Here is a 12,500-nt window from a genome sequence, read left to right as displayed (position 1 = left end):
TATATATATATATATTATATACAGTATATATATATATATATATATATATATACTGTATATATATATATATATATATATATATATATATATATATATATATGTAGATATATATATATATATATATATATATATATATATATATATATATATATATAATGAATTTTTCCTGGTAGCCTATTTATGTATATCTGGACGCCACAATGACCTTTACGTTCTCGATTTCTGCCCATAAACAGATGTATACATATGTATATATTCGTACATATACATGTATATTGGAATTATAAGAAATATGTATAGTGTCGTTGTGATGTACCAATTACCCTGTCCATTTCTATTACCTGGTAGGAAATTCACTGTAGGTACCTGTCCAGAGAGATGATTTTACTTTTTGAAATATTCTCGGTTTTTCTTCTCATTTGTATTTGCTGTTGATATGCACTTTTAGCTTCCAATATACAAATGCCTCGCATAAATTTATTATGAGGTTCTCCATTCCCGTTCATATGAGGTAATTCTCGGCTCTAGTAGGAGTTGTTTTAAAGGATTTTATTGGTGCTAGTTCGTGGCGTCTTTCTTTAAAGGCCACTGCAATTGTTTTGCAAAGCATTATATAAGTTGTTTTATCCCCAGCTGTTCAGATTAGGAAAATGTTTGAGGAAATGCTTATTCGGTGATAGAATGGATCTAAGATACCTTTACTTCTCCCATATATTTTGTTAGAATGTCAATTTGTTGATAGATAGTGTATCAGTAAAATTTCTGCAAGGATAAATTTTCCAGCATTATTATTATTATTATTATTATTATTATTATTATTATTATTATTATTATTATTATTATTATTATTATAATCTAATAAAAAACGCTAGATGGAAAAGCAGAGGGCTATAAAGCTTGGAAGCCCTTCAGGAAAGCCTCCCGAAAATATAAAAAGGAACAGAATTATTGAATTAATGATAAAAGAAAAATAATAAAATTGATGCAATAGCAATATGGACATAGGCATATGCAGAGAGAAGGAAAGTAAATGATGGTTTTAAAAATAAAGAGTATAGTGCACAATAAAGAATAAAACTTAATAATAAGCAATATTTTAAAGAAATAAACATTCGGGATCCTTAGCCCTTCTGGTATGTCTGCCAAAATTCGTTTGAAAAATGCAATGCGAAAAAAAAATTGACCTGGATGTGAACATGACATATACCCTCAGACAAGAGAACTCTGGCCCAGTACAACGTAAGGCAGTGGAACAAGGGCCATTGTATTTTCAAAACTAGGGAATATTACTATTTTTCCTTTCTGAGTATTCCTGTTAGATTGATATGATTACCTCATCCGTTGAACAATCACATTATCTATCCCCTTATGTCCGAGTGTAAGGTGTAGTATGCTTAGTGTCGCTAGGGAAGAGTAGATTGTGCAAGAAATTTGGTAGACTATTGGTAGTATGTTTAATCACAGAAAAGAGCTTCATCTAACGAACCATTGAATATAAGACTGGATCATGTGTTATTGGGACGCCAATTTATGGAATCCTCACAATTTGAAGTTCTTAATAGAAATTTGGTCTGTTATGGTTTTACTTCTTTATTAAAAAAAAGAAAAAAAAAAACATTGTAATAAACCTTTATAGTTTATTAGTATCTGTGAATGAGGAAATTATTAAAATGTTTGACCTAGAAGGAACTCCGTATTTTCAGTAGCTAAACCCAATCCATTTTGAACACTTAAAGAATTCATGACGCTTACCTGGATTGTAGAATTTACTGATGGTCTGCTTATGCGTTGTACCTGGGAGTGAAACTGTACATTCGATGATCGTTTCTGGCGGCGTGTCAGCCCAGACGATCAGACCCCAGGATCCTATCGACCACAGACCATTTCGTACTCCTCCGCTCACTCCCCGGACGTCTACTTCGTACCTGATAAAAGAGCCAAATAAAGAAGCTATTGTAGTAGGTGAATAAAATCCAGGGTTATGTAGAACATGCCTGGTGAGGATTAATAAAAAAGTTTCTAAAAAAAGCCTGAGCGCAAAGTCCATTCTAAACCGGCTTGTTTGCTCTTGGTGTTGGTTTGTTGAACCCTTCTCATTTGTTTGTTTTCACTTCTGGTCCTCGAAGTTTTCAGGTAATATTTCGGTAATGTTATTATTTTCAACCTAATATTGTTTAATACGGTTCCATGGTGCGATTGCTTCACGTTTGTTTGCGAGTTATTTTTAAGGTCTTCGAGTTTTCCATCAGGGCCTTTGCTGCGTTCGTTGACATAGTCAATAACCCCCAAAACTAGTTTGTTGCATTTAAAAGATCATAATCACATATTTGAATATACAGTATATCAAATACACACACACACAAACATATATATATATATATATATATATATATATATATATATATATATATATATATATATGTATACTGTATATACACGCATATACTGTATATGTGTTCAAGTATATATGTTGACCCATCATCTCAACTGAAGGAAAGCAGAAAACAGTAAGATTGTCTCACGGACGTAGAACATAACTCATTTGCCTCAACCATTCATAAAATATCTATTTCAACAGCGTATAAGCATTGCAGGTTTCTCTCTCTCTTTCCCAAAACAAACTCGACCTCCTCTGTGGCCCAGCCAACTTTATTACCTTTTATATCGAATGCGTTTCTTACCTGCTTCCATTAGGTACTCTGGTGTACAAGGTAAACATGGGCCTCGGGGCTGTGTACCCGACAAGGCATGTGATGTTCACCAAATGCTCCGACGGACGGTGGAAGGTCAGGTCCATGTAGCGAGCTGGAGCTGCAGGAGAAAGGAAAGGCCTACCATGAATTCAGGATTATGATAGTGGTGACGTAGGGTCAGAGGAATCAAAGCAACATTACATTTATGTGCATGGTGATGGTGAATGTGAGAGAGATTTAAATCATGATAAATAAACTCGCAATTTAAAAAAAAAAATAATGATGGCGAAGTGGAAGATTAAGATAAAAATCTAGTTTTGTGTAGTTGGATTCAGGTTTGAGGATGAAAATCCAGATTGACATTGTTGCGGTCATGATGATGATGATGATGATGATAATGTGGGGCTGGAGATAAACAATGTGATTATGATATACGGTTAGAGTAAAATCACTTGCGTAACAAAGAAAATAAGTTCGAGTCAAGAACTAGATAAAAAATCATGATGGTGACATACTCTTGAATCATAAACCGTGATGAGGAGGAAACAGCCATAGACAATGCATGATAATTTTGATAATAAAATATACACGTCGATAAAAACCACGATGGTGATGAATAGATGAAGATAAATTAAAGTCCTGATAATAATCATGACTTCGATTGGGATGTATATAACTTTGAGCATATCAATAAAGATGTAGAAAAGGTAAAGTTACCGAATAGATAACTTAATAAGAACAGATGATTAGAAAATATAGAATATATTTGCTTTATCCGTAGAAAAATAATGTCAAGATTAAAAGACAATCGTGATTCATGATAATTAAGTGAGAATATGTAGAAGAAAATAGCCAGAAATTATAACAACGAGGTTAAATTATCGTTGAAAGAGGTGGATCATGCATTTGTAATTTTTGGGGGTAAATTGTTAGTTATATATTTTTTTCGGTATCGATACTATGGCTAATGATCTACGTTATTTTTTGTAAGAATCTCATATATTTATTGATTAAACATGGATTTGGAATGGGTAAAAATCATGAATTAACTAGTGGTGGAATGATAATTCTATAAAGAGTGTACTAAGAGTACTTTAGCAACGTGATTTGGCTATATTGAGATAAAACCTTGGCCCTGTCCCAGCAAACATAAGGAATGCTCTATATTTATCAGATATTTCATTATGTACATTCCCACCTGTTAGTCCGCCAACTTCAGTCATCTCTAATTGTCCAAAATTCTTGACGTGAACTGCAGCTTTTATAACGAACATCAATTAAGATGTATCTTTTATGAGAACATGAATATGATATTTCATCAAATGACGATCCTAATAAAGATTTGAACAATTAACAAAACATTTCCAACGTAAGAATGAGTTGCTGAGTTTTATTAGTAGCGATTAAAGAAAAAAAGCCGATGTTTATCATATGCAAATATTAAAGGGGAGGGCAACCGATTTTTTTATCTTGTGTTTATTTATGTAAATAGCTTCTCTTACTTTCACACCCTGGGGGAAAGTAAAACCTTAACCAATGTCTTCCCAATCATAAAATTGATATAGAAAGCAACCGTGGTGATGATTTCTTTCAGCATGATTTATTTTTAGATTGCCAGGTGAATGAAATGTAATGTTATTTACGATGCATAACCTTATCGCAGTTAGGGTGATGGGGGAAAACGATAAAGCCTTAAAAATATATAAACACGCCTAACCTCCACCCGTATCCATGAATATTTTAGCGATGATGGTTTTGGGTGATAAAGTAAAGGTCGCTTGTTGTAATGGTTACACGTGCAATATTAGTTGTAGCTGAATGCGAAGGAATTCAGATGTAAATTGTACGACGAATATTGTCAAGTACTGTGAATATATGTAAATAAGAAATAATGGTAATGAAGTTTTGGCCTATTGCAAAACGTCCTTGCCCGGTGATTGCTGGAGTGGGGTTCGAGACCCGGTCAAACTCGATAGTTTCTAGTAGTGTCTACAACCTCACCGGCCTTGTGAGCTAAGGAAGGGGGTTGGTTGTTTGGGGAGCATATAGGTCTACCTGCTCAGTCATCAGCAGCCATGGCCTGGACCTCCTTGGTGTGGAGAGGGGGTTCGGGCGCTGATCATATGTATATATAGTTAGTCTTTAAGGCATTGCCACTGTCCTTTGCTTTTGTCATTCATGAGTGACCTTTGAAACCCTTAAATAGTTAGAAAATAAAATGGTCGTTTTAAATTACTCATAGTTGGTAAAAAAAATTTTTTTAGTAGTAATGCGATATGCTAAATGTTCGATATGTCTGTTTCTTTTTTATATTTAATGAATTTGGAAATGTTATAATGGTTAGGGAAGGATGATGATTTAATGGCAGTAAATTTTGGTACATATGATGTAAAATATCATGTTGTAAATATTGATGGATTAGTAATAATAGAGAAAAGGAGATAAGACAACTGCACGGAAACAGGACAGTAATTAATCAATTATAGATAAATGTAATAATGATGACTTTAGAATCAATACCAGGAAACAGGAAAGATCTTAAACTCTTGGGTAATAACAACAGGACATTAAATGAATTGATTTAAAGGAACCATAGTGACTTATATAATTAAATTAATATTATTTCTAATGATCCAGTTGTAATGATTTCGAATGAAATTTAGCATAATAATTTAGTATACAGCAATTATAAATTATAATGAGACGAAAACATAATGACTTCATTTCACTCCAGAATCACCATGAAAATTTATTTGTATCCTGAATGTCTTGACAATTCCATAAGCTTGTGGTAATTAGCAATTAAAGTAGACCGACTATTGCTTCATAAAAAGTTGTGTATGATAGGAATTTCATTAGTGCATAAATTAATCAAATGTAGTGGCTATTTTTAACTGAACAATCGTAGCAAACTGTATAAAATGCTCAACTATTATATAAACCAAGTTGTTTTAGATTTCGGCATATACTGTATATATATATATATATATATATATATATATATATATATATATATATATATATACACACACACATATATAAGATTAAGTCCCGACTAATTGCGTGATACTTCTTCAGAGATCAGTTTCTCTGTGATTTTTATGCATATATATATATATATATATATATATATATATATATATATATATATATATATATATATATATATATATATATTATGTATATACGAGGGGTGATCAAAAAGTTCGGTAAATGTGTGAATATTTATTAAATTACGAACATTAACATGTTTTGTCACTAATCTCCTTCAAAGTACTCTCCTTCGGCACATACACACTTACTCCACCGTGCCTGCCACTTTTGAAAACATTCCTGGAAGTCCTTTTTCTTCAATAACTTTATTTGCTTTGTTGTGTTCGATTTGATGTCTTCAATGCTGTCAAATCGTTTAACTTTCATCGTCGATTCAAGTTTCGGGAATAGCCAGAAGTCGCATGTGCCAAGTCGGGAGAATACGGTGGATGCGGAACTGCAGTGAGATTCTTTCCAGCCATGAACTGCCGAACAAGCAGTGACGTGTGAGAGGGCGCCGTTGTCATGATGCAGCAGCCAGCCATTTCTCCATTTTTCCGGCCTTTTACGTCTAATGGATTCTCGCAGGCGTTTCAGAACTTCCACGTAGAAAATAGCATTGACGGCGCAGCCTCTGGGAACAAATTCAATATGCACTAATCCTTCCATATCAAAGAATGCAATCAGCATGACCTTCACAAGTGACTTCGACAAGGCAAATAAAGTTATTGAAGAAAGAGGACTTCCAGGAATGTTTTCAAAAGTGGCAGGCACGGTGGAGTAAGTGTGTATGAGTCGAAGGAGAGTACTTTGTAGGAAATTAGTGACAAAACATGTTAATGTTCGTAATTTAATAAATATTCACATATTTACCGAACTTTTTGATCATCCCTTGTGTGTGTGTATATATATATATATATATATATATATATATATATATATATATATATATATATATATATATATATATATATCAGTAAAGGTATAGCACTTTTGATCTCTTTCATCTGATTCAAAGAATTCCAATGATGTTGCCAAATAGCACCTAGAGACTTTATGAGGCAAAAACTCATTACACAGAAGTAGATATCTTCTTGGTAGTATTTTGTTTGCTGCGTATTGTGCTAGTTTGTTCGTCTCTTTGTATATATAAGTATATATGTGTTTTATATGTATACAGTGTATTTGCATATAAATTATATATGTACATATACATACATGCTTACACATATGCACATATGTACACATATATGTGTGGATATTATGTGTATATATACTGTATGTATATACAGTATATATATTTGTGTATTTATATATATATATATATATATATGTATATATATATATATATATATACATATATATATATATATATACTGTATATGTATATATATATATATATATATATATATATATATGTGTGTGTGTGTGTGTATATATATACACATACATACATACAATATATATCTCAAGATACACACGAACAAATTATACGGAGCGAGGCCTTATAATTATGAAAGGAGAATAATGAAGGGTCATCAATGGAGACGAAACCAGAGTTTCAGTTTAAATTTCTCCTTTTTTGTAAAGGTAGTTAACTGTTTATCAGGAAATGTATGTGTAAATTCATTAATATAGATTACTGTGTGTGATTTTGACCTATTAATCATGCATAGTTTTTAGTCAATAAATAACTTTATCATATTTCTTTACTCTTTTGATACTGGAATATTAAGCTTTCCTGTTTGTAGACATTCATTTGCTTTCATATATATGACTTAGGGATTAATTCTCATTTTAAATATAATGTACTGTGTGTCCTGTTATTATCATTCTATTAGGGCCTTTTTCTATAATAGCAATTGTATATTTAATCTTAAACATTATATTTATTTATTTATTTAGTTTTTAGCAATATGACATTTACGACAAAACTTATGGTGAAAAAATCTGTTATTTATTGTTTCCGCGTTCTCCAATTAGGAGTTATAAGGGATTTTCTTAGATTTATTCAAGTTTTCAAAAAAAAGTCATAGATATGCATTTAGGACAGCACAGATTAGTATTTTTTATTTAACAAATTCATATAAGTACGTAGGCTAAATATTTTTAGTGTTCTCGAATACATTGAGGAAAATACAGGTGATTTATTTTTTTTAGAATGATCTGTATGTAAGAATGAAATGTATTCATGATAATAGTCATTAATAATGTTTTTGATTATGGAAACCTTTAAATTATTTGCTTATCTAACAATCAAAATGTCCAAGAAAGAGATAAGCATATTTTCTTCTTTTTCTAGAGTAAATTTTATGGACTAGAAGAGTGAATTGATAATGATCAATAAGTTCTTAAGGTAAAAATTTCCTTTTAGAAGTTCCAGGCCATCGTCAAAATACGATGCCATGTAACGGGAGCAGAGGAAGAACTAAAGCAAACGGCAGCTCCCAAATAACTGAACTTTAAATGTACACAAGACAGATATTTATAGGCCCTAAGAGGTCACATAAGCATGACATTTGCTTCTTTACAATCAATGTTTTTTTTGTCGAATAATGTTGACATTGCCATAAAGAATAGTTATTATTATTATTATTATTATTATTATTATTATTATTATTATTATTATTATTACTTGCTAAAATACAACCTTAGTTGGAAAAGTAGGATGCTATAAGCCTAGGGGCCCCAACTGGGAAAATAGCCCAGTGAGGAAAGGAAACAGGGGAAAATAAAATTGTTCAAGAACAGTAACATGAAAATAAATATTTCCTATATAAACTAAAAAAAATTAACAAAACAAGAAGAGAAATTAGATAGAATAGTGTGTCCGAGTGTACCCTTTACCAAGAGAAGTGGAAGACCATGGTACAGAGGCTATGGCACTACCCAAGACTAGAAAACAATGGTTTTATTTTGGAGTGTCCTTCTCCTAGAAGAGGTGCTTAACTATAGCTAATGAGTCCCTGAATAATTACAGTGCAGTAGTTAACCCCTTTGGTGAAGAAGAATTGTTTGGTAATCACAGTGTTTTGAGATGTATGAGGACAGAGGAGAATCTAATAAGAATAGGCCAGACTATTCGGTGTATGTGTAGGCAAAGGAAACGTGAACCGTAGAGTTTAAAGTAGCTTGTTACATTTAATGACAATAACAGAAGTAGTATTGAAGAAAACGTTGATATGGGTTCCGTTTTCACTTGTATGCGCGTTGCTTGCTGCACATGTATTATATTGCTCTCTGTCAGAAATAAAAATGCATTTGAAATACGTCGACCTGCTCTAGAGAGATGTAATTGGCGAGTTGTCATGTAGGATATACGCAGGTTTAAGGTGGTCAATGGTTATTCAGTCCTGTTTGCCATGAACTTTGAGGAGGAAAGCCTTCGGAGTATGACAAATGACACGACCCTGTAAAAGGGGCATAAGCAATGGCTTACAAGCATTGGTGTTGGGGGGTGTAGATCTTTTGGTATGTGCTGCTTTGATAGTGGCTTTTAAGTCTGACAGCAGGAGGTAAATTTTCCCACCCTGTGATTTAGGATTTGGAAATCTTCTGTGCTAATGGCTGACTAAAAAAAATTCAGTTCTCGTGAGTCACCTCAGTATGAGTAGGGCGCAGGAAAGTTGTAGAAACCAACCAAAGTTCTTGCAGTGGGACATCAAATATGCTTGAGGGTGCAAAGAAACTTTCCCCCATCCTGTTGGCTTGGGGACTTTAAGCGGTAGTCTGATGTAGGGCAATGCCAAGAAAATTACCTTATGGTGTCTGCAATTGAGAAGCGAAAGTAGCACCCCGGTTCGAAGTGATATGCTCTAAGATACAAAATCTTGCTATCCATCCGGAAAGTAAGGTAGCAGTTTTGGAGGTGGATGTTGCATCTAACCTATAGATAGCTCTAGTAGAGCGATCGATGACTGGGAAAAGGTAACGGGGTCCTTGTGACATGGGTAGGGGGTCAACCATGTCGATGTGAATGTGGGCAAAACGATGCAGGGGGTTGATGAAAACTGCCTACACCTGAATCCATGTGTCGATGCACTTTCAAAGTTTGACATGAAATCCAGGCGCAAACCCAATCCTTGGCATCTTTAGGAATGCCATACCATATGAACTTCGATTTCTGTAGTTGTGTAATAGATCACCGTTAGTGGAATTAGAGGCCATGGGTCAATATAAATACCTGTCGGTGCATTGGAGTAGGATTACATGGGCATGGCCTACTACTGCTGTTGAGTAAAGGGTGTACACAAGGGGCATATGGTCCTTTAAAATGTGAAGGACGTGCCCTCTAAGAATTGGCAGAAGTGACAGACAGCCAAATACACCACCAGTAGCTAGATTCCACCTTGGAAAGTTTTTACTGGTGAAGGCCAGTAGGCAAGGGGATTCGTTGATCATTTGTTCGAGTACCATTGGCAATGTTGGAAGGATGTAGTTGTCTGGTACTGGCTGCATGTTAAGATCCCTATAAACCTGACATGGGTGTAGGGATCCAACCTTTTTCATGGTGATGTGCAAGGGCGACGACCATGGGCTTGAGAACTTTTGACAAAGTCCCATTTTACCAAATGTACATTGACTAGGGGCCCTGTTGTCTTGATATGGTGATATAAACCATGTTTGGTAGCGACTGTTGGCATCTGGTGTAGTTCTCGCCGAAAGACGTTGGGTGCCCTGATGTAGAGAGCGAGGTTGAAGGGAGCTGGTTATAGAGGTGTGGATGAATAAGAGTTGGTATTGACAAAGCGTTTATGTGCAATGTCAACCAGGCAGTCGAAATGGGCAAGGAAATGTGCACAAAGGAGAGGCAGTGTAACATTGGCGACGAGGAAATTCAACCAATACTTGGTGCCCTAAAACAATAGTGTCAGCATCTCATAACTGTAGGTTGGGATAGCAGATTCATCAGCAGCCACCAGGAGAACACCAGCAGTTTTCGATCCCTCTTTGATCCCCCAACGGCTGTTAGAGATCTAAATAATTTCGGCTACACAGGCTGCTGGTGGCAGTGAGTATTGCTCCAGGAAGAATGATTTGAAGACATCATCCTACTAGGGGGGAGGTGTCCCTTTGCTTGCAAAGATAGTCAGAGATTTCTGGGAAGATGTCGTCTAGGCTCTCAGCGAGGATGTAGTTGGCTTTGGTGCTTCAGTGGGTCGTGCCCTTGATACGGAACTGAATTTCGTCCCACTGAAACCGGGCAAACGTATCTCTGCTGGCGAAGGGCGGCAGCTCCACTGTGCAGCGTGGACAGATGAGTCGGGGTCAGCAGTGGGCGTTGGAGGAGACGGCGAGGTAGGTTGGGTGTTCAAGGCACTCCATAGGTCACCAAAATAACAGGCGTTGAGGAAAAGCTAAAGTAAACGGCAGCTTCCAAAAAGCTAACTTTATTTACATACAATACAGCTATAAATAGTCCCCCCAAGAGATCACACATGGATGACAATTGTGTATTTACAATCGAAGGTTATTGTCGATATGGTTATGTTTGGCATAGAAAATAGATAACATAAGAATGGAATAATAACAGGGTTTAGATTAGCTTGTTACATTACTGATTTTTTATGTAGTCCAATGACGGTTGTATTATGAAAAAAAAAAGTTGATTGAGCATCCTTCATTATTATGTGCGTTGTTTGCTACACATACATTACAATCAAGTAATTTGAGATGCCCAACCCACTTCATACACAAAAAGAATTGGAATACTATGAGGCAGAATAACTGTATAGTGAATTTGATGAAAATCTCGGATCAAGTTATGTGAAACTTGCTTTAGGATATCATCTACCTTTCAGTTAATAAGAAAACGATAATTTGGACATTGATTCTGCAATATGCTTGACCAAGTTCAACAGCAAAAGGCTTTATATATATTCCGGAATCAAGAATATGGATCCATGTTATTTTTCATAACAATTATACCAGCCCTAAAGTCCTTAAAAGGGGAGAGTAAACTTCTTATCACGAATAGTGATACGGCACCTATGGTAGTGATAATGTAAGGAAGAACATACTCAGTGAATTTTTTTTTTTTTTTTTTTTTTTTTTTTTTTTTTTTTTTTTGCAATCTAGTGCTTATGCGTATTCTCAATTTAGAAATAATTGATTAGCTGCAGCATTAAATGGAATTTGAATCCTGAAAAACCTGATTAAATAACGTCTACTAGACTACCCTTTTTCTATCGTTGAATTATGATCCGCATACCAGGTAATCATATCAAAGCAATCATCAGGGTAACAGGATCTATTAATTCTCAATTATCAGAACATCATGGGAAATTTCTTTCTCTCATTTAAGAGCCCATTTCATCTTCAGATATTGTAAATTCAACTGAAAATATAAACTTAAAGTAGTGTAACCAAAATATAATAGATTTTTATTTTACCCCGTAATTTTCTAACCGATTCCTTAAATTCTTATAAGTTACCAAAACTATTATTGAATTTATTTGCTTACGTATTACATGTGAGTTAAGTTTTAATGGAAATTTCCATGAAAAAATGTTTTCATAACTGGATAATTCTTTTTCTCCTTTTTTGTCAAACATGTATGTGGATTTAAAAAAAAAAAAAAAAAAAAAAAAGTTGATCCCTTCAATATGGTTCTCTCAAGTTTTATTGGTATCGTTATATCGATGATGCTCTGGTAATTCTAAAAGGAAAATTTTGACCCTGAGAGTTTAGGCTTACTGCCCATTATTAATTCATTGATCGTCTCCATAGAATCTACTTGAGAAAAAAAGAAAATACCAGTATCCCTTCCCTGGA

At 34.3% G+C, this 12,500-nt stretch overlaps 1 protein-coding gene across 3 annotated transcripts in view; it reads right to left on the bottom strand.

Moving 5' to 3' along the window:
- The window catches only part of LOC137656033 (uncharacterized), a 215,094-nt gene that overhangs the window by 41,630 nt on the left and 160,964 nt on the right, over window positions 1-12,500 (bottom strand). For all 3 annotated transcript variants that reach the window (XM_068390212.1, XM_068390227.1, XM_068390220.1), the window contains exons 5-6: window positions 2,682-2,811; window positions 1,753-1,925 (exon numbers count right to left, since the gene is read on the bottom strand). In XM_068390212.1, coding sequence (XP_068246313.1) covers window positions 1,753-1,925; window positions 2,682-2,811 — 303 coding nt within the window. The remainder of the gene's footprint in view (window positions 1-1,752; window positions 1,926-2,681; window positions 2,812-12,500) is intronic.

This window comes from Palaemon carinicauda, chromosome 1, assembly GCF_036898095.1.
Source record: "Palaemon carinicauda isolate YSFRI2023 chromosome 1, ASM3689809v2, whole genome shotgun sequence".
In the NCBI taxonomy this organism is placed as follows: Eukaryota; Metazoa; Arthropoda; class Malacostraca; order Decapoda; family Palaemonidae; genus Palaemon; species Palaemon carinicauda.
Note: the sequence above shows the minus strand (reverse complement) of the source record. Positions and strands in the feature narration are given on the sequence as shown.